The sequence below is a fragment of the Cydia strobilella genome, chromosome 7 (genome assembly GCF_947568885.1).
Source record: "Cydia strobilella chromosome 7, ilCydStro3.1, whole genome shotgun sequence".
NCBI lineage: Eukaryota > Metazoa > Arthropoda > Insecta > Lepidoptera > Tortricidae > Cydia > Cydia strobilella.
Window position 1 is genome coordinate 19208078 of NC_086047.1, and position 21431 is coordinate 19229508.

Here is a 21431-nt window from a genome sequence, read left to right on the forward strand (position 1 = left end):
CATGATATTTTAGGAACTGTTCATTCGTTCAGCAATGTAAGCCAAAATAGCTACTGAGTGGGACCCACGGGATACCACAGAGGGCCGCCGAGCGAAAAGCAGAACGAAAAGAAGATGACGGGACGAGTCAGATACGATTACCACTTGTAATTGTTATTATGAGATTATGGGAGTACCTATTATGCTCCTAAAAACTAACCTGTAATGCTGATGATGACTTCCAAAGACGGCTGCTCTTCGCGATCCAACTTCTTGGCCAGCGTCACTACGCCAGTAAGGGAGTCCACGGTGAAAAACTGTCCGGATATGGAGTACCTTAGCTGACTGTTCTCCGGGTCTATGCCTGCAAACAAAGAATAGATTTAATGTTTGTGATGCTTGAGACATAATGAAAGAATGTCTGATTCACTGGTACAGCCACGTTTTGCAAAAACCTGCCAATTACGTGAGTAAAAATGGCTTACTATGCTATGCCTGGATTCGTTAGAGTAGAAGGAAAAAGTTCAAAAAGTGCTAGTTGGAGTTTGCGAGACATTATATGCGTATAATAGCCTTTTTTATAAGCCAACTACACCAAGTTGGCTAATAAAAATGCCCCACTGTTGGGCAAAGGCCTTCCCTCGATTTTACTACTCGACCCTGTCGTTGGTATGTTCCCACCATAGAAAGATATCTATGGTTCCCACCATTTCGGATATAATTCGTCGTCACTCCATCTCCTTTTCAGTCTGCCTGCACCCCCTTCTGCACCATAGGTATATGATGTTCTTGGTTCGTTTGTTGTACAATAGTCTTACTTATTATGAAAGAGGATATTGAAGACCGTGAGATATGAACGAGAAAGTTTTAGAAAACGGACCATATCGCTAACCAGAATGAAATGCTAGGATGCCAGAATAATAAACAGTTTTCAGCCAGGACTTGACTGGGCTGGAGAGTCTAAAAAATGTTTTGCCTTTAAAAGGGGGTTTTGTACCTTGTAGCTGATAAACTGGTGTTCCCACAGGAGTGTCCTCCGGCAGACTGAGCTGGGACATGTCACCAGCTTGAGGCACGAAGTGAGGAGCTCTGTTGATGACCTGAGCCGAACATAGCCCCAGCAGCGTCAGGATAAGGAGAATGATGAGGGGGTTCGGCTCGTTGACGATGATCGCGAATTTACGGCGGTTCGGGATTATTTCTGCCATCTGGGAAAGAAAGGTGATACCTACGTGAAACATTTTTATAATAATGGAATGTTATGTGTATAAGAATGATAAAAGTATGAAAACCCACCGCGCGCACGTGGGGTTTCGCGGTAACCGAAGACAATAAATATTATGTACAAATGTTTTTTTATTTTTTTTTATTAAATATTTATTAACATACAAGATATATACAATGGTACTACGTAAACGAAATTAATTACTAGCTAAATCTAAAATAGGCCCTTGAGGCATTTTGTACCAAGGATGCTGGCGGCATTTCCTCGCTGTATCGCAATGCTGATACGTTGTGAATGAAATTATGTTTCAAATGTTTGTTTAACTACTTAGTTACGCAATTTTGAAGCTTACTAAACTCTGGTTCAGCAAAGAATGTTAAAAATTCTCGCACAATAGATCTCTCTAAATGCTCTATTTCATTAAAGACGATTGGTGAGAGAATGTAACGCGGTCACGATTCCGTTTCGCCTTATTACCACACAAACATCACAATACTTTCGAACCTCGGCTAATCGTACATCATTTTATTGTTTTTAGGGTTCCGTACCTCAAAAGGAAAAAACGGAACCCTTATATGATCACTCGTGCGTTTGTCTGTCTGTCTGTCTGTCTGTCTGTCACAGCCTATTTTCTCCGAAACTACTGGACCAATTAAGTTGAGATTTGGTACACATATGTAAGTTTGTAACCCAAAGACGGACATGTAACGTAAACAAATGAATTTTAACCACGGGGGCCACTTTTTGGGGGTAAATGAGAAAATTAAAATATAAAGTTTTTCAAACTATATCGTGCTATATATCAAATGAAAGAGCTCATTATGAGAATCTCAAATATATTTTTTTTATAATTTTAGGATAAACAGTTTAGAAGTTATTCAAGAAAATAGGCAAAAAATGACCCCTTTATCTCCGAAACTACTGGGTCAAAAATTTCAAAAAAAATACACAAAATAAATCTTTATCTATAGATCACAGGAAAACCTATTAGAAATGTGCAGTCAAGCGTGAGTCGGACTTAATTACATAGTTTTTGATCCGACCGCTACGGGTTTTTTAAAGACATTTCACTCACGACTCACGTTTCACATAAAAAATACATTGTTTTAATTGTGTAATGTACGGAACCCTTAAAACGCGAGTCCGACTCGCACTTGGCCGGTCTTTTTACGCATCTGGTTACGCTCCAAAGTGTTATCCTAATGGTAGCAGACTCTGGTATACCTACAAATTATAGTAATATGTAGGTACTTTTTAGGGTTCCGTACCCAAAGGGTAAAAACGGGACCCTATTACTAAGACTTCGCTGTCTGTCTGCCTGTCTATCTGTCCGTCTGTCTGTCCGTCTGTCTGTCACCAGGCTGTGTCTCATGAACCGTGATAGCTAGACAGTTGAAATTTTCACAGATGATGTATTTCTGTTGCCGCTATAACAACAAATACTTAAAAGTACGGAACCCTCGGTGGGCGAGTCCGATTCGCACTTGGCCGGTTTTTTTCTATATATCTGTATATTTGGGTCCAGTAGCATACGCAAAACGTACCTATGCGTGCATGAATGTGTGCGTGCTCGGACATTGCCACCGCGTTCAATTCATAGTCGTACTAAACTTGTACAGTCGCCGTCAGATATATCTGAGCGGCCGTGTTGCTCACAAATAACTGAACACGCCTCTATTGTCAAGACGTTAGAGTGCGTGTTCAGATATTTTTGAGCACCTTGGCTGCTCCGATATATCGACTGTATGTACCACTGTGCCACTATCCCACTTCTCTAAGACAATTGCCTTACATCGTGGTCTGTTGCAAACTCGACCACATCTGTAACCTGTAACCCTAGTGTAAATTTAATTTCATTTGATAGCGTGACATGACGTACATTTGCGTTAAGTGTAATTTTGTATGGGATTTTGAGTTTCCAAAACGTCCCGCTTGGCGCGCTGTTCAAAATCGCATACAAAAATAGACATGAAATGGATACTAGGTTCTGGCGCAATGACGTAATGTGTGGTTGCAAGCTTCAAAATGACGCTTGTGAATTTCTGATTTAGATCAAACTGTACATCAAATTTATCTTTAACCTGTTAACAATACAGTTAAAAAACCGGCCAAGTGCGAGTCGGACTCGCGCACGAAGAGTTCCGTACCGTTACGCAAAAAAACGGCAATAAATTCACGTTTGTTGTATGGGAACCCCACTTAAATATTTATTTTATCTGTTTTTAGTACTTATTTGTTGTTATACATAACAGAAATACATCATCTGTGAAAATTTACACTCTCTATCACGGTTCATGAACTATAGGTACAGCCTGGTGACAGACGGACAGACGGTCAGACAGACAGACAGACAGACAGCAGTCTTAGTAATAGGGTCCCGTTTTTACCCTTTGGGTACGGTGCCCTAAAAATATGGTCTTTATACTTATGAAATCCTCATCCTCACCAAAATGGCAACAAGCTGTGTTCAAATTTCAGTCTAAATGTGGTAATAATACAATTTTAAATTGTGTACTTAATTCTATTGTATTAATGGGTGTTTGTAACAATTACGGAGTATTGCGTAAATATTTTTCTCAGTGCGGTCAGTGTAAAGATTCTTGGTGTAGATAAGTTAATTGTAAGTATAGCGTAGTTGCTATGTTTCTGGGCCCTAATTTCCTTTAGGCGGGCCAGAACAGATTCGTATTAAATCAGTTGAAGTTTAGGCCTTAATCTGAGTAAGTACGACTCTAAGGTTGCCAGTTTCTATTTAATTCGGATTCTAAATATAAGTATCCCTAACCGCATTTATACGTCATTATGACGTCAGCAACGTCATTATTACGTCATTATGACGTCGCTGACGTCACTTTGCTACCATCAACCTAAGTCAAACATCTGATTTCAACCTTGAATGCCACAACGATACCTTGTCACATTAATATGTAATGTAATATAAGGAATATTACGCGAAACTCTGCGTAGGGGGCGCCACTATCACAATCTGAGGGTCTATCGCAAAACAAGAAAATCGAAATTTCGTTATCTAACATCTCTGTCACTTGCATATTCGAGCGATAAATAGGCAGATAGCGAAATTTCGGATTCGCGTTTCCCGGTAGATCCTCTATAAACAAACCGCCTTGATGCATCAATGTCATATTAAATTCTATTATCTCTGAAAACCTGTTAAAGGTACAGTATGTATAAGTTACTGGCTAAAAGGCTAGTGCTGCACTCTGGTGGCAGAACATTGCAGTAATATCCCCTATTAGGAAGGCGATTCTGTTTAAACACCCTAAGTCACGGCTAACTTGTAAATGTATAGGTAATAGGCGTAAATTGACCAAACCAATGAATATCATTAAATACCCAATGTTTAAACATGGTTTCCTTAAATCCGTATTTGTTATGCAGTATTACGTGATCCAATCCAACGCCTCAATGCATTTGTTACAAATTACAATTATACTGAATGCAGTAATTTAGAGCATACGTTTTGTTGACTGTATATTTGGCGCGGCGTACGTAAGTGTATACGTAAGTTAAGCGAGTAAATATTCTTTATTGCAACAATAATTATACATTTCACAAACACGTAAAACTTTAAAGCAAAATAGAACCAGGTAACAACAGGCGGTCTTATCGCTGAAAAAGGCGATCTCTTCCAGACAACCTTTGGGTAGCAGGAAATGTAGAACTTATACAAAAGTCAAAAGGTAGTGTAAGGAGCTAAATTATGGAGACTATTAAACACAAACCAGGGGTCGGAAACCGGTATTTGCTCCATACAAAAATACCGGTATTATAACGTTCTTTTTCGTTCTTTTGTTTATAATTTCATTTTAATGGGACGTTTTAATAATTCAAAATTGTTTCCTAAATACATGATTCAGTCCTACGTAATGAGCAGCATAAAAAAAAATTATTTATTAATTTCTGTTGCCGTTATAACAACAAATACTAAAAAGTACGGAACCCTCAGTGGGCGAGTCCGACTCGCACTTGTCCGGTTTTTTAGCAAACTCCAACCATAACCGCATAATCCTTACAAAAAAAAACTTTGCAGAGGGAAACCTTGGTTGGTAATATTGCTATCCATTACCGAGTCAAACTCTCACAATACCAGTATAACCTGACCTCAGAGCTTTAACAACTATGCGTGGTCTAAGAAAACACTTACATTGGTTCTTCTTAGCGTTGGACTCATTTGTTTTTATCAGCGTTTGGAACACCACACCTTCATTTTCCCACGACTATTGTTAGGTACAGAAACCACGATAATTATGCTTGCGTAATAGCTCTTACAGCATTGGGAAAGAGTTGATAATTGCGCGTTTATGTGCGTTTAGATGGTGTTATAACGGGTCACTGGCATATGGAGTTACGGAGTTACGTAGGTAGGTTGTGTCACGAGACTTTTTGGGAGATGAAGTTGGTTTGACTAGTTTCTAACTTATTTGACGTTATAGCGTGTATTGCTTTATGTCACCCCTGACTGTACCATATTCTTAGAAATACCAAAGAGGATATAATAGGATAGAGCGGTATTGTCATAGTAAAATTTGTCATCATCATCATGTCAGCCAATAGACGTCCACTGCTGGACATAGGCCTCCCCCAAGGCTCGCCACTCCGACCGATCCTGTGCCGCGTAAATTTTGTAATCACAGTAAATTCACTGCCATCTATCGACACGCTTTAAAACTAAAAATGAAGATTTATAAAATTACGATAAAATGTATTTAAATTAAAAATTTGCATTAATTATTTTTATATGATTTTGGCCCATATTCTTTTACTGATATGCGTTAAAATTGTTAAATAACCAACGAAACCGTCAGCACCCTCTATACGAGAGTAGGCCAAAGGTAGTGGTGCCATTTGATCCAGAATCAAATTTTCGTGATTTTCTTGGCATGTTTTTTCCTTAGACTGTATCCATCTAGAAATACACTAGTTCTGATTCACATAAGGCCCATAGGTGTGTGTTCCGTTCACAGTCTCCCCAAATTACGGTAAAAGTTTCTCTTTCCGTTTGTTCCCGTTAGTCTCAAAGTAATATTACCCCAATTTGGTTAATAAGTAGCTATGCAAGTCAGACTATTTTTCTACTCGTCACCTGTAATGGTTGAATTAAGATTTCTTATACTAAACTGTAATTGGGTACTTTTCATGTATGGGCTCCCAACTCAACTATAATATTCATTTCGAAACGGTTTAGTCAACTATAATGAATTTGACCAATCACTTGGCACCGCGGTCCAGTGGAAAAGACACCACGCGCGACTATTTCATAAGTAATACCTATTCATATATGGGCATTTTTCTATGAAAAGGGACCTTATTGTCGATGGCGCTTACGCCGCACAGCGTCGCGCGGCATTGTATTTATATCGGAGCATCGTTAATAATGGCGTAAGCCCCATCGACAATGAGGTCCCTTTTTATAGAAAATACCACATATTATGCACGCGTTGGTGTCTTTTGTACTACTGAGATACTTACCTAATTTTCTTTAATTATTTATATAGATTTTATAGTAGAAAAGGTATTAAGTATTTTAAATCGTAGAAAAAGTATTGTATACAATAGTGTCATCCATACTAATCCATACTTCCATACTAATATTATAAATGCGAAAGTCTGTCTGTCTGTCTGTCTGTCTGTGTGTTCCCTCTTCACGCTTAAACCGCTGAATCGATTTAGATGAAATTTGGCATAGAGATAAGTTGAGTCCCGGAGAAGGACATAGGATAGTTTTTATCCCGAAAATCATCCCTTAAGGAAGTAAAAAGCGGGGTGGAATTGAGATAATTAATGAAGTGTCTGCTAATTTGTGTGCATAATATGCTCAAATTGAATAATTGCTATAAGACTTTCTCCAGGCGCTATTCTTACTCTAGCTGGGGTTACTAAGTCCACGCAGATGAAGTCGCGGGCAAAAGCTAGTTGTATAATAGAGAGCTTTTCAGTCACGATAGAGCAGTGTAAGTAAATAGAGTTAAGGTACTTAGAGACCTTACAGTAGTTGTAAGTACATAAATACGGTACAGGGATGGCACGATAAAAGATTTAGGTAGTCTAAAATGGGTTTATGACGAATCTAGAGGACTATGAGAACCTATGAGAATTTATTTTGTTCTGTTTTTAGTATTTGTTGTTATAGCGGCAAGAGAAATACATCATCTGTAAAAATTTCAACTGTCTAGCTATCACGGTTCATGAGATACAGCCTGGTGACAGACAGACAGACGGACAGACGGACAATGGAGTCATAGTAATAGGGTTTCTAGGTCTAGGGTTCCCTTTGGGTACGGAATCCTAAAAATGAACAAAATAAAACTGCAGGAACCAGTGGAAAATGGCGCATTACGCGGGAAATTAAATGTGATCGTAATTTCCTGTATTTTCGTTCAGAGACCTCGGAATCGAACAATCGATCGGTTAACGTAGATTTATAATGGTGACTTGTATTGTATTTAACTGTCAAAGCATTTATTTCTGTGCCACTTCGTACCCGGTCAGTGTCACAGTGAACTACCTACATCTACAGCTACACCGGCAATGGCTATTTTAAAGCCTAACGCCGCTGCGTAGGCGAACACGCGAACGCGAAGCGAAGCGATGCGGCGCGAATCAATTCTTTTATAGTTTTGATACCTATAGAAGTGTCCTACGTGGGCGATCACCACAGACATAAATGTGCTATTTTCTAATTTCTATAAAAAGGGACCTTATTGTCGTTGACGCTTACGCTATTATAAACGATGCTCCGATATAAATACAATGCCGAGCGGCGCTGTGCGGCGTAAGCGCCATCGACAATAAGGTCCCTTTTTATAGAAAATGCCCCAAATATACCATAGATGACGCAAATGGATCTACTTCGCGTGTCCGAACCCCGACCAAGCGTCGAGGTTGGCCGTCGCTACTGACAGTCCGCGCGCGTCGGTTGTTGCAGCCGGACGTCCGCGAAAACTTGAAAAAAGCCTCGTTGCGTGATAATTAAGTTGTTATTGTTGTTAATCTACTTACAATCTATTTTCTGCAAAGTACCTAACAAAGAATAACACAAACAAATGTAACAGATAACTGATAAAGTTATTGGAAACATAATCGTATGTTACGCTTCCAGATTTTTGTTTATAATTAATAAAATAAGGAATAGATTTGTTGTATGAAAATGTAATAGAGCCATGGGTAGTTTAAATTAGCAAATTGCTAACCGTTTGGCATTTAGCTTACCTTCATATTTTTTTATAGTACCTAGACCTCAAAGAACATAAAAATACGTTTTGAAGGTACCTACCTACCTACTAATCTACCCAAAACATATATACAGGGTGACAAAGAAAAATGGGTCCACTGAACTGACCGTAAAACTCGATGTTCATCAATGCCTCTAACTCAAAATAATTAAGATGTGTAGTTTGTCAAAGGACTGTCTCATTTAAAACATAGACAGAGATAATCATACTATCTTTGTCTTACACTAGTACTAGCACCCAAAAGAAAAGGATGAGTATAGTTTTTTTTTTGTTCTTATTTACTGACAATTTGGTTTGACCAACTATATAAGATTATAATACAATCTACAGTACCTACTTTATTATTTATTTAACCTCAGGAGTCACAGGTTTGGTTATTATTATTTTATTCTTAACTTTTCTTTAAGTGAAATGTATATACCAATGACAATATATGATAATTACTGAATAAATGATATAATATCATATGATATAAAAAGGTACATGAGTACCTCGTTTAACTACAGGCTTGATTAGTTCTATACAACCTTGTCATTTAAAATTGGAAACCCTTTCGCGTTTAAAAGTGTCAAACCTAAATAAAAACTTATTGCGATAGAGTTCTAGGTCTCAGTTTCCTTAGTAACTAAATATGTGCACTTAGAATTATTAATTTCGCCTTAAAATGTAAGTATAGGAACATTTAAATCTAGTACTAAAAAGACCTAAGAATAAAGACCTTACTAATATTATTGCGCAAAGCACTCTAAAAAAAACGGCCTTGATGACTCAAAGAAAGTTCCGTCTATTGTAAACATAACTGTAAGTAGCAAATAAAACGGTAACCTACCTTCAAACAAATCCCTTATATGCCAATATCACTAAACTACACCACACAAAACATATTAGCACTAAAACACACTATAAACACTAATAACATTTATTTTTATAACATATTTGTTACGTTCTAACTCCTCTGCGTTCAAACCGTACTGTCAAAACTTGCACCACCGGTACAAAAACTCGTTATATTCCGTCTTATTCAACCAGCATTATTATAGTAAGTTAGAGTAAGATCGATATATTTCTCAGCTCCTTCGTTGAGTATCTGCAAGATACAGCCTTTTTGCGAATGAATATATTCTTCTCACATACCGGGCGTTAGACAAACGAGCGCTCAACAGAACCATCATAAGCACGTTCTCATTTCTACCTACATTTGCTTGGAATTTCAAGGTCATAGTTATGCTGGTTTTTACTTCGCTTTATGACACCTGCGTAAGGCAAGTTTTTGTATTAGCACCGAAGGTAAAAGTAACGGGGTTTTACTTGAGATGCGTGAGCGTCGAATTCCCAAGCAAATTCAACTAACCATCGTAATGTGAGCTTAGATCTCTTACAAATATATAAAATCGCAGATCGCTTTTATACTGGTTATATTTTATGCGCTTGGGCAATGGATAAGACTTGAGATAGACAGATGAGGGTCACGTGGGAGTGAAAGAGATGGATAGTGGGTCATATGGTGGAGGGCAAGACAATGAGGTCATTGTTGGGAAAGGTGAGAGGTCTATGTGGGAAATGGGATCTCGGTTATGTGAGATATTTATATTATACCTTAGTATTTTAGGAATACTAGATTCCCTAGATTAACTTACTTACTTAATCCTTGTTTTTATGTCATAGATACTAAAAATGGCAGTTCTATTGCCATAATTTGTCTGATCATTTGTCATTTTAGAACAAAATTGGTACATAAACAGGATGATTTGATAGAAAATTGGCCAATCAAGGTATCATTCAACTATCTAGGGCATTAACGAGGAATAACTTTAGTTTAGTATTCATAACTGTCGCCTGCGGTATTTCCGGACGCCGGCAACGTACTTGAAACCCCTCTGGTGTTAAAGGTGTCCTGGGTGACGCTTACCATCAGGTGATTCTACTGCTTGTAGGTACGCCTCCCATATAAAAAAATGCAATTAGTAATAAATATAAAAATGAGTCAAAAAAAATTAAAACCTGGCTTGACTGGCCTGACTAATCAAATATGGAATTGAATTGTCTATTTTTATATAATATTAATATTCCTTTTTGTCTTCACCATCTAAATTTCACCCTGTATAACTGCCTGCACTAACCCACGTCCAGCACTTTCCACGCAATTGCAAATAAGTCACGTTCATGAATTATTAAAATACAGCCATCACAGAATGTTCACGTATTTAGCATTATAATCATAAATAATTCTGTGATAGGCGTGATTGTAATGGATAATCAGGGCCACGGTAAAAAAACAAATAAAGGTGACTGTCCATTTATGACTGCCGCTGCACTGCAGTTGCGACGTTACGCGGTCCAGCACTACTGTAGCAGCACGACTGCTGCTGTTGCGGCGTGCAGTCGCGACAGCGTTCGTTGATGGCTTGTCAATGTCAAGTCATATAATGGCAGACGTACAAATAAAATACTTATTTTATTTTTGTATTTTTTACGAGAAGAAGCGAGTAACGATAATGCTACATGTTACATGAAAAAGAAGACCAGTTTGCCTTTCTACAATAGTACAATAGTCAGAGTCCGACGAAGGCAGCTACGCAATATTAATATAAAATCTGATATTTAATGGTGATCGTTTATTCAGGGAATATTGCCCATTAAACGAAAAGCAATTCAACATTGAATGAGACTTAATAATTGACGAAATACAACCAAATTCCTCAAATGAAATTAATGCAGAGGAAAAATATTATTCTTAACATTAAGGTAAGATCACATTGTGAAATTTTCTTCCCCATCCTCTTGCCTGAATGCGTGACCACCGCACACAGCAAGCCGACGCAAACGGGACTCATGTAGATCGTGATATATACTACTTAATCCACCTGCATCAAGTATAGGTACCTACTCGGCCGTCAGAAACGTGCGGCTGGATTTAGAAGTCTGTGATAAACGTCCCCTCAAAACCATGCCAGTAGGCTCTTTATCAGGTTTTTCATTGATTTCTGCAGTGATTCGTGGGTTCCGGAGATGGCGATGCGACACGTAACAATAAATTATCCAATGGTGGGCAGACAGTCGTTCCGTATTAGCAAAATATTACAGATTTATCTTTCTAAGTATCCATATTAAGTAAATTTTACTTTCTTTAGGTACCTAACAGTGAAGTATGATGAATAAAACTAATTTGTAAGAGCTATAAGTAATTGCGCAATTTACACTTCATATTGTCCAGTTTCGTATTTCAAACTGAAACACAAATTTAAATCTTATAATTCCTCTCGTGTTGCAGGTGTCCCACTCTTCATGATATGACCGCACCATCCATATAAAACTTGACGGGCGAGACAAGAAATCCTTAAGCTATTTGCCTCACCTTGGCCGATAGAAAGAACTATTAATAAATTAATTTGAATAATAAATGGTTTCCTCGTGTTGGTGTAATGAAAAATTACGTGTTGCACTGTAACAAAGTTTGTTTAACCCTCATGCCTTGAGATCCCCGCAACTGTCAATATTCTAAATTTTAAACCATTCGCTTCTCTCGTAGTTCAATTTTGTATCCATTCGTACGTTTGGGTATCAATACCATGAAATATTAAACAACATCTTTGCCCCTTGTAATAAAAATTAACGATTGCTTCTTTTATTTAGCTCAGAAATGGCTTTGCAATGACAAAATGAGAAAGTGTCACCATAAACGACATTATATAATTATAGTTTGTCAAAGGACTGTCTCATTTCAAACATTAGATGACCAACTATACTATGATATTACGACTAGAGTTGCCAGGAATATTCGCAACTATTCGGTATTCGGCCTATTCGGCCACTTTGCCGAATATTCGGTATTCTATTTGCCTCTCTATCGCTCGTGCCCTGTCGAGCTTATAGGCCTTATGGCTATCTTCGCAAAACTACGAAAAAATATAAGAACAGTTTATATAATGAATTTATCATGGAATGTTAAAAAAATCACATAGGAAAATATAGGGACTGTCTCAATTGAAATAGACAGAGAGAATCATATACTATCTTTGTCTTGGGCTAGTATACTATAGCACCCAAAGGAAATGGATGAGTAGATTTTTGGTTGTTCTTATTTACTGACAAATTGGGTTTGCCCTTCGAGCAACACGGAAGGGAGTCGGCATTCGCACTATTTCCCCTCTGTCGAGGTACAAGATCAATTGTGCATGCATACAACTAGCGCGGTACGTACAACACACACCTCGTGTTGCACACAATAATTGTGTAATGCGCTCTTTATTATAAAGAGATCGAGGTGTGCAAGACTTGTCTTTGACGTGTGTCATTTTCTATGTATTTGTGTCATCATTAGAGATTGGATTTTGTAAGTAGTGAGTGAGAAGTGCGACTGTGTGCACGTTTTCCTCCGTAAAAAATGGCAGAACGATTTGTACGGTAAGATATCGCTTGGGCTCCTCCCTTCCGACGTGTCGGAAGCCGGTGTTGCTCGAAGTGTTTGCCAGACTATAGTTAACTTCCAAATTTGACGCTCCCTTTTCGGACCTATCATTCTAGTTTCCTGACTGGCTCTGTGACATGGCTCAATCTAGGAGGATATTACCAAACGGAGCCGCCACGTCTGTAATTTGCGGTACAAAAACGTCTGCCAATTTTTGCGGGGGAGGGGAACGTCAAATGTATACGTAACGTCAAAATAGCCATGTCAGATAAACGTCAGTCCATACATTGTGTATGACCATTGGCCGACTATTTTCGACAGAGGGGAATGCCAATGGCTACTCCGTTTTGTTATATCCTCCTAGGGCCTATATTGAGCCTATATTAGCAAAAAAGTTACAGTCGCCATCGGATATATCGGAGCGACCGAGGTGCTAGAAATATCTGAACATGCACTCTAGCGCCTTGACAATAAAGGCGTGTTTAGATATGTGTGAGCTCCTTGGCCGCCCCGATATATCTGCGATATATGGCGACTGTACCATCGGGATTCTTTGTCCGTGGGTGTAATAAGCTCCTTAGAACGTAGTGGTTATATCCTCTTTGCTTAGAACTACTAATATCTGTGACCAAAGACATTTCAGTGCAGGTGACAGATTTGACGTGCGGTCTGCAGCCGCAGTTGCAATAATACACCAAATACGCAAAAATGGCCATGCTACGTGCGGTCAGTCTTGTCATTCATTTTACTATGGAAATTGACAATAACACCGACGTGTCGGAGCAGTAGTGCAGCTGCGGTCGGGAAAACGTTAAAATCACCATATTACGTGCAGTCGATAACGTCATTCATTTTACTATGGAAATTGACAATAACACCGACGCGTTCAGGCCGCTGCAGTAGTGTCGGTGCAGTCGCGCAGCTGCGGTCAGAAATGGACTGTCACCTTTATGGTTTATTTGTTTTTTCTAAATCAACCTGGGGAAATGAAAAATGAATAATTTGGATTCAGCAATGTTCAGTAGTATGGGTAGTTTCAATTATCAAATTCTTAACTTACGTCAACGGTCAATATGTTTAATGAACTACGCCTGCGTATTACAAGCCAATCGTGAATCTTATCCTACAACTGTTTGGTTGATGAAGATTATGTATTAAGTACGCCAAATCAGCTCCGGCTTACCTAGAGTTAAGTTTGACTTACTACTGCCATCTATGAAGATTAATTCTAAGCAACATCAAGTTGTAAAACAACAAGAGCCTGTGCGCACGCTCACGCGCAACTCACCTCAATCACAGCCGCAAGTTGTCAGGAGCGTTTGCACGTAGTTTACAGCCTTGCTCATAGATGGCGCTTCAACATGAAAATAAAAAAAGGCCTGTGAAAGTTGATGGAATGGGCTATACAGGATGTAATGAAGTCGATCACTGCTTATTTTTTTTTATTTAAGCTAAAAAATAATTACTTTATAACTTGTATATAAAATGTTATTAAAACAAGTGTAAACTTTTAATTTAATGCACCAATTGGGTTGGCTGGCATTCGTTGAGTTTATTGACAGTTTTATTTCACAATGCAAGATAGTACCTACTAATGGCCGGGTAATAGTCAACCAATGGACTAACTAAACTATTCTGGCTTGGCAAACCAATAAACAATAACTATTAATTTTATGTATTCGTAAGAAAGGGATAAAATATGAATTAAGTCACTAATAAAATTGAGGCTTGTAAAGTTGTATGAATAAGGTAGGGGGGGGGGGGAGGGGATATGATTTTTAGATCTTGTCCGAATAGCTACTCATTTATGCTTACAAACTGTACCTATATATTTTATAAGCTTTGTGAGTCAAACTCATATTTTTTTTAATAAAACAAGAATAAATAAGTTAATATTTTTATTTACAAAATTATCTACAGCTACAGCCCCACATAGAAAACTATAAATTAAATATATACATTACATTAGGTAAAGTCGGTGGGACACAAGATTAAGAAAATAATAATCTATTAATTTTCATCTTTATTTTCATTATTATGGATGTTAGTATTATTTCGCTTTATTTCTACATATGTTGGTTTCTTCAACCCTGTGACTGTCATTTCTAATCTTTTTTTCCTATCATTTTCATAGTCTTTATCAAACCAATCATTGATCATTCTTGAGTTTTGGTTGACGCTCCTATAGTGACCGTTTATTTGCGGTACATAGGTTTGTACTGTTGTAGTTTCATCAGAATCTTCTACTTCTGATATTGTTTCTTGAGTAGTGGTTGTCGTAAGTTTTATTTCATTTTTGAGTTTCACTACTAGTGTTGAGGGCTCTACATTTTCTTGGATTTCTATACTGTCTCCATAATTTCTTCTGTTCATTCCAGTTGGGGTACTAGTACTAAAATCCATGTCGCGAAATCTTCGATGGGCATCAATATACTTAGTATATTCAGTATTAATCGGCCTACTATCAATATTAACAGGGTAACTATTGCCTATTTCCTTTTCCCCGAATCTTCCATAATGATTTAAAATTTCTCTTTCCTCAGAATTAAAATCTCTATTATTATAACCATTTGGCCCATTACCAGCTTCTACTTGTTTTAACTGATCATAATGGTCTTTAAACTTTACGTCGTGGAGGTTCAATGTCCGACTGTTTACTTCAGTTGTGTAACTACCACTTTCCATTTCTTTTAATCTTTGATAATGATCAGGGACCTTAGCATCTTCAGCACTAAACTTGACTACATCTGGTGGATGTGTGGGCCACGAGTAGATTTCACTGGTACTTGATACTGTGGTTTCAAAGGTTGGAATAAAAGGCGTCACAGGGGGTGGGGGTGACGGAGGTACTGTCCCGTACTCCACTGGTATGATGCCTGAACTTCCCACATGATGATCCTCTACTTGTGGGAAGGATAACTCTGGGGCTTGCGTTAAAGGTCTACCTGTATTGACTTGTGTGGTGGTGGTTACTGGAGTGGTCGTATATTCTTGTTTATTTTCAGTAACATTACCGACCTCTTTTACTACCGTCCTCTGAGGATACAGATTTACATGAACGATCATTGTCGCTTCTTTGTTTGGGCTCGATTTCCTTAAAATATCTTGAGGAGGAGGTTTTGTTTTATTAAGTATAGGTCTTTTTAAACTTCTCGGCATATACATACGCCGAACGGGTCCGTTTGATTTCCTCTTAAATTGAAATCTAACAGGCCGTGATGTTGTAAAATATACTTTGTTGATAGCTGAGGAAGTTCCGTCGCTTGGAGAATAGTCTATAGTTGTTTTCGTTGGAACGTAATTCAGCATAACTTTGAAGGAATTCGGCTTGTCAACAGTCGACGTCTCGATGTTTTTGATTTCGCTCGCTTGCGCATCAACAACATTCTTGTCGTCATTGTCTTGTTTCTTTCGTATCGGTCTGAACATCGGTGTGGTTGGCTTGTCCAAAGTCGGGGTTGGGGCGAATCTTAAGAATCCATCCGCTAACAGATTTACGTCACCTGGACTATCAGGCTTGAAACTGAAAAGCGGGTCTGACACGTGATTTCTCGTTTCTGCTTTAGAACTTTGCGATAATAAATCTAATGTGGATGTTGTCGGTTTCTCTTCCTTACTGGTCTCTGCTGACGGTTTAACATATACTCCAGAAAACGCTATATGAGTGCTTGGATTAGAGGGTAGCTCGTGTAGATCTCCAAATTTAGCATTAATAGTCCTCTCGAGATACTGTATGACTTGTTGGAGATTCTCAAGCCTCTGCGCGTTGCGGTAGCTTTCGACCCAGCTTTTAGAACCGAAGTTTCTACTAAAAGGTGTTGGTGTGGGGCTTCTTAATTCAAAAATGAACGGTCTCGGGCTCGTTCTTCTGATGGACGTCGTTTTTGTGGTTTTCGTTTTGTTTCTAAGGAGTCGTGCTCTTTTCGTAGGGACAGATATTTCTACGAAAGGGTCGATGTAGTGGTTTTCTTGCATGGCATTGACGAGGAGCGGCATGCGTTCGTAGTAATCCTGGTCGAAGCCGAAATAGCTCCTGTCCAGGCGATCGGCAACTGGCAAGTCCGAGCTCCCATTCAAACTCAAGTTTCCATAACTGTAGATATTTTGTACTATGCTAGATTCTACTGCAATCCCGTATTCGTAGATTAGTAGAATTACCTAAAAATAAAAAAATAAATATGTTTAGAAACGTTACGTTTAAACAGGGAATTACTTATTATTGTACATAACTCAATCTTTATATGTGCCATTCTCAACCAAGGGTACTTATTGTCGGTTGTCAATAAGGCGCTATTTCCATATAGCTTCAATTTGAAATCAACCTTATCGACTAGCGACAATGTGGTACCTTTTGGTTGAAAACGTCACATATTTAAGAATATTGCCGTTCCCTACCAGGGCCCATGTGAAACACCTGTGTACCTACCAATGGATGCAATAAATATATGAATACTACTATTTACTTCTCGTCTACCTACTTAATCTTTCTGGTTTAGCCCATTGTTTGACTGATAGAAAATGCCTTAAGGTATCAAGTGCGCCATTTGTACTATATCATGTGTTATGCAGTTAAGATTAAATAAATAACAAGGCATTGTTAACTGGTTATTGTCCATTACTCAGGTTGCTATTATTTTATTGTATGTATACATTCGTGCTGTGTTCACAAGTGTCATATTATTTATTTATACAGTATGTTGCTAGTAACAATGAGGTAATAATAAATAAACTTAAATTTAAAAGCGGAAAAATTACTGCCTTGGATGAGACTTGAACTCACGGTCTCTGGATCCTATCCAGAGGCCGTGCAGTAATTTTTCCACTTTTAAATTTATTCTAAGCTTAACAGCATCGATCGCAGACGTTTCTGCTTGATAAAAACTAATAAATAAACTTAACTAACTTAGCGGTTCACTCACGTGTTTTTAGTCACTCGCGCGACATGTTCCGGAGAGCCTGTTACTGTTAGTGCTTGAAAATGGAGACCTAGGCTCTCCGAAACATGTCGCGCGAGTGACTAAAAACACGTGAGTGAAACCGCTAAGTTAGTTAAGTTAATATGTCTCACGATAGTTTAAATTCGAATAAATAAAATATGTATGATTGTAGAATTGATGTTGTCATGAGTTGAAAAAAAGGGCAATCTGAATCGTATTTTTTTATTGGTGTCATTAATTACAATGAATATAAACGATTCTAAGGCCAAGCGCGCACTACGATTTTTTGTCGTGCGATAATTTTATCACAGAAATGCAACATATGTGTTTATATGTCAGTACGGGCATATTTTATTTTATTTTATGTGATAGTCAGCAAACGAGCAGACGAGCCGACAAAATACGACAAAACATTGTTATATGTATTATAGCGCGATTCCGAAATCGTGTCGCTAAAATTAAAATAGTAGTGCTCGCTTGGCCATTAATACTTTTAGATAAGAATTTCAGTAAATTTATTAGAAAACAACACATAACTAGCTAATTATAATTAAGTATCATACTAATAACCAACCCTTCGTATGCCCCTGTCAAAAATTTGCTACTGAATTAATAACCTTGAAATTGTAAATTACAGTCCAAATAGTGTGGGACGTATACGGAACAAGGCATACGAAAGGTTAATAGTGTTTTCGGAACTAGTAATTAATTGGTTTGCCAATAAGCAGTAGGTACGGAATTAAACAAAAAACTTATGCCGATATTCATAAGTGTTTTCAACTAAGCAAACAATGAAAACGGATTCTTTGTATGAAGAATTCTGTAGCAGCTTTCATTACCCGTTCATACAGTTTCGGAATTCTTCATACTAAGGACACCTTTTATCTTTTGCAGGTTTTGGCGATATTTGAGTGAGGCAGAGACGCAGATCAGCAACACCCTAACCCTATAGTACATACGAAGCCAAATATGGCAGCTCAACTTTATTGACATCTATTTAAGTTCAAACAAAGTATTTCATTTAAGCAAATAATTTTATGTCACATGCAGTAAAGGGTTAACTGCCCGACAGTGAACTTCATGTCTTTGCAATTGGACGGTGAATACTCAGCAATATACCTATGCCGAACAGTTAGAAATTTGTTAATTTAACCCACCCGTGGCTCCAGCCAGTACAACCTGTTTTTATTGCTGATGATTGTAGCAGTCATAGCAGACCTTTGGCACAGGGCGGATACGCTAATATACATCAAAAATCACTTGCGTTTCTGTGTGTGATCGACACGTCTGCACACGCGTCATGCGTCATAGTGTGAGTAAGTTGCTTGAAAATAGTACTTAGCGGCCGGCAAACGGCCGTCAATCTGCTGTCGCGGGGCGAGTTAATTCGAATCGGGGCGGGGCGGTGCGTGGCCGTTCTGTATGATAATACTATTACTTATTCTGTGCCTTTGGATGAGACTAGCCCAGGACCGGGATAAGTGGAGTACACGAAGAGAGGTCTATGCTTAGCAGTGGGCGACTGAAGGCTAGAATGATGATGATGATGATAGCAGACTTAAGTTTTTCAGGAAAAGACGAGTGCATAGCAAAAATAACAACGACATAGGTACTCGTAACTCTCAACATTTCCATCTTCACTATTTAGAGGGTTGGCATTCCAAAACTGTGCGGTTGTGCGTTGACACCCCTAATAGAAAGGAGGAGTGTCCCTCCACTGCCAATACGACGTTCAAAGACTTGCGTTGCGATCCCTCTGGTATTGCAGGTGTCCATGGGCGACGGTAATCGCTTACCATCAGGCGGTTCGTCTGGTCGTTCGGTTAAAGATTGCATATATATACAAATTGGGACAGGCAACGCCGTGGTCGGGTATCCTAGAGGTCCAGCGGCGGTAGCACGGTCGCATTTTTATCGCTTGTCACCATGTCTGACATTCTAACGAGTATGTAAGTGCGAAAGTGACGGGTATAGTGACAGGTGATAAAAATGGAACCATGCTGCGCCCGCAGGCCGTTAGCCGCGTAATAGACCTGTACCAATAACTTCTGAGGTTATAAGAATATTAATGTTGCTTATTTTTTATATATAGTTTCCAGACCATATACTAAACCTAAAAATAATATTTTGTGTCATCCTAGGTATTTGCTTAGGTAGAAATTTAGGTATTTCTTTTTTCAATCAGCATTCCGTAAAAAAAATATTAGAGACGAAATTCTTTGTTTCCCTGTACAGGCAAAGTGGCTTCCGACGTACACACGCATTTTGTGTCATTTTCATCCACGGGTATAATGGCATTTAATAAATACCTAATATTGATCCTAAAACGCCAAAAAAAATATTTGAGTCGGCAAGTGAAGTGTTGTACTTTACAGAACATTGTTATATGTTATTCAAACAAATCTGTGTCAAATTCATCCACCGCTTTTATTTAAAAAAAAATTTTTTCTAATTAACACCCTGTATCTGCCACAAAAAAAAATTCATATTATTAAGTTTACGTCTACAATATTATAATACCACATTGAGACATCATTCATAATTTGGGTCATTTTGATCCACGGTTTTTTTACTATCTGGCAAAATAAAACTCAATTGAGCAAGAAGGGCGTGCGCGGGGAAGGGTACCTACGCGGGTGGGGTGCTTATTATACTTGCCGCAATATCAGCTTGCGACTGAGATCTTAATACTATCTCCTTTACCCTTGTTAAGACCAACCAAGAGTGAAAGAGATGGCATTATGAGCTGTCTCGCCACTTAGTTTTGCGATACAGTGTATTTATTTCATTCGGAGGCATAATTACATTGTCTTATCAATCTTACCGTAGTAGGTATATAAATATAATTAAAAATAAACTGTAGGCTGCACTCCTCATACTGACCAACATTTGTGACGTTCCTAATCAAAAGGTACCACTTTCTCTGACAGGTTATTTGTATAAAGATATAATCAAATTTCGTCTTTATGGTAAACGACAAAGTGGTACCTACCTTTTGATTGAGAATGTCACATCAGCGACTTAAAAATTACTTTTGTTTCGATTTTTAGTAGACTTTTTAAGTTTATTTTAAGACGCAATTTATTGTGATTTTTGTTATGATTAAGCGTGGCAAGCAACATTAATTACAATGATGATGATGTTCATTAAATACAATATTTTTTCATACTATACTGAACTGTCACCCTATACATGAGAATGAACAGCGCCCTCTTGACAATGATCATATATTACTGGTCAGGCTTTAATATGTGTCATAATTTAGTAAAGTCCCCTTTGTGGAATCTAAGTTTCCGAGTTACAGCAGTTTAGTGAGCGTTTTTTTTTAATATAAATTAAGGGTTGAATAAAGAGGAAAGAAAATTTGATTATTTTTGCGCTACGACGCACGGTTTAGGAGATACAGCCCTATAAAGTTTTTTTTATTGTTTTTTTTCTTTTTTTCTTTTTTACATTGTGTTTTTTGTATATTACTTTGGGGTTTCATAAAGGGGAACGAAAATTTAATTATTTTTGCGCTACGACGCATGGTTTAGGAGATCAAGCCCTATAAAAAAAAACTTTTTTTTTTCGCTTTTTTTGTATAAATTAATGGTTACATAAAGGGGACCGAAAAGTTGATTATTTTT

General features: G+C 38.0%; 2 protein-coding genes across 2 annotated transcripts in view; both read right to left on the reverse strand.

Annotated features, from left to right (window-relative positions):
- Positions 1 to 9447, reverse strand: part of LOC134742636 (cadherin-23) — a 30802-nt gene extending 21355 nt beyond the window's left edge. Inside the window, exons 1-3 of the mRNA XM_063675812.1 lie at positions 9287 to 9447; positions 977 to 1187; positions 200 to 343 (exon numbers count right to left, since the gene is read on the reverse strand). Of these exons, the coding sequence (XP_063531882.1) occupies positions 200 to 343; positions 977 to 1187 (355 nt within the window). The 5' untranslated portion in view covers positions 9287 to 9447. The remainder of the gene's footprint in view (positions 1 to 199; positions 344 to 976; positions 1188 to 9286) is intronic.
- A 5315-nt stretch (positions 9448 to 14762) lies between these two features.
- LOC134742628 (uncharacterized) overlaps positions 14763 to 21431 on the reverse strand; it is a 28024-nt gene continuing 21355 nt past the window's right edge. The window contains exon 2 of the mRNA XM_063675805.1: positions 14763 to 17023. Within this exon, the coding sequence (XP_063531875.1) occupies positions 14876 to 17023 (2148 nt within the window). The 3' untranslated portion in view covers positions 14763 to 14875. The remainder of the gene's footprint in view (positions 17024 to 21431) is intronic.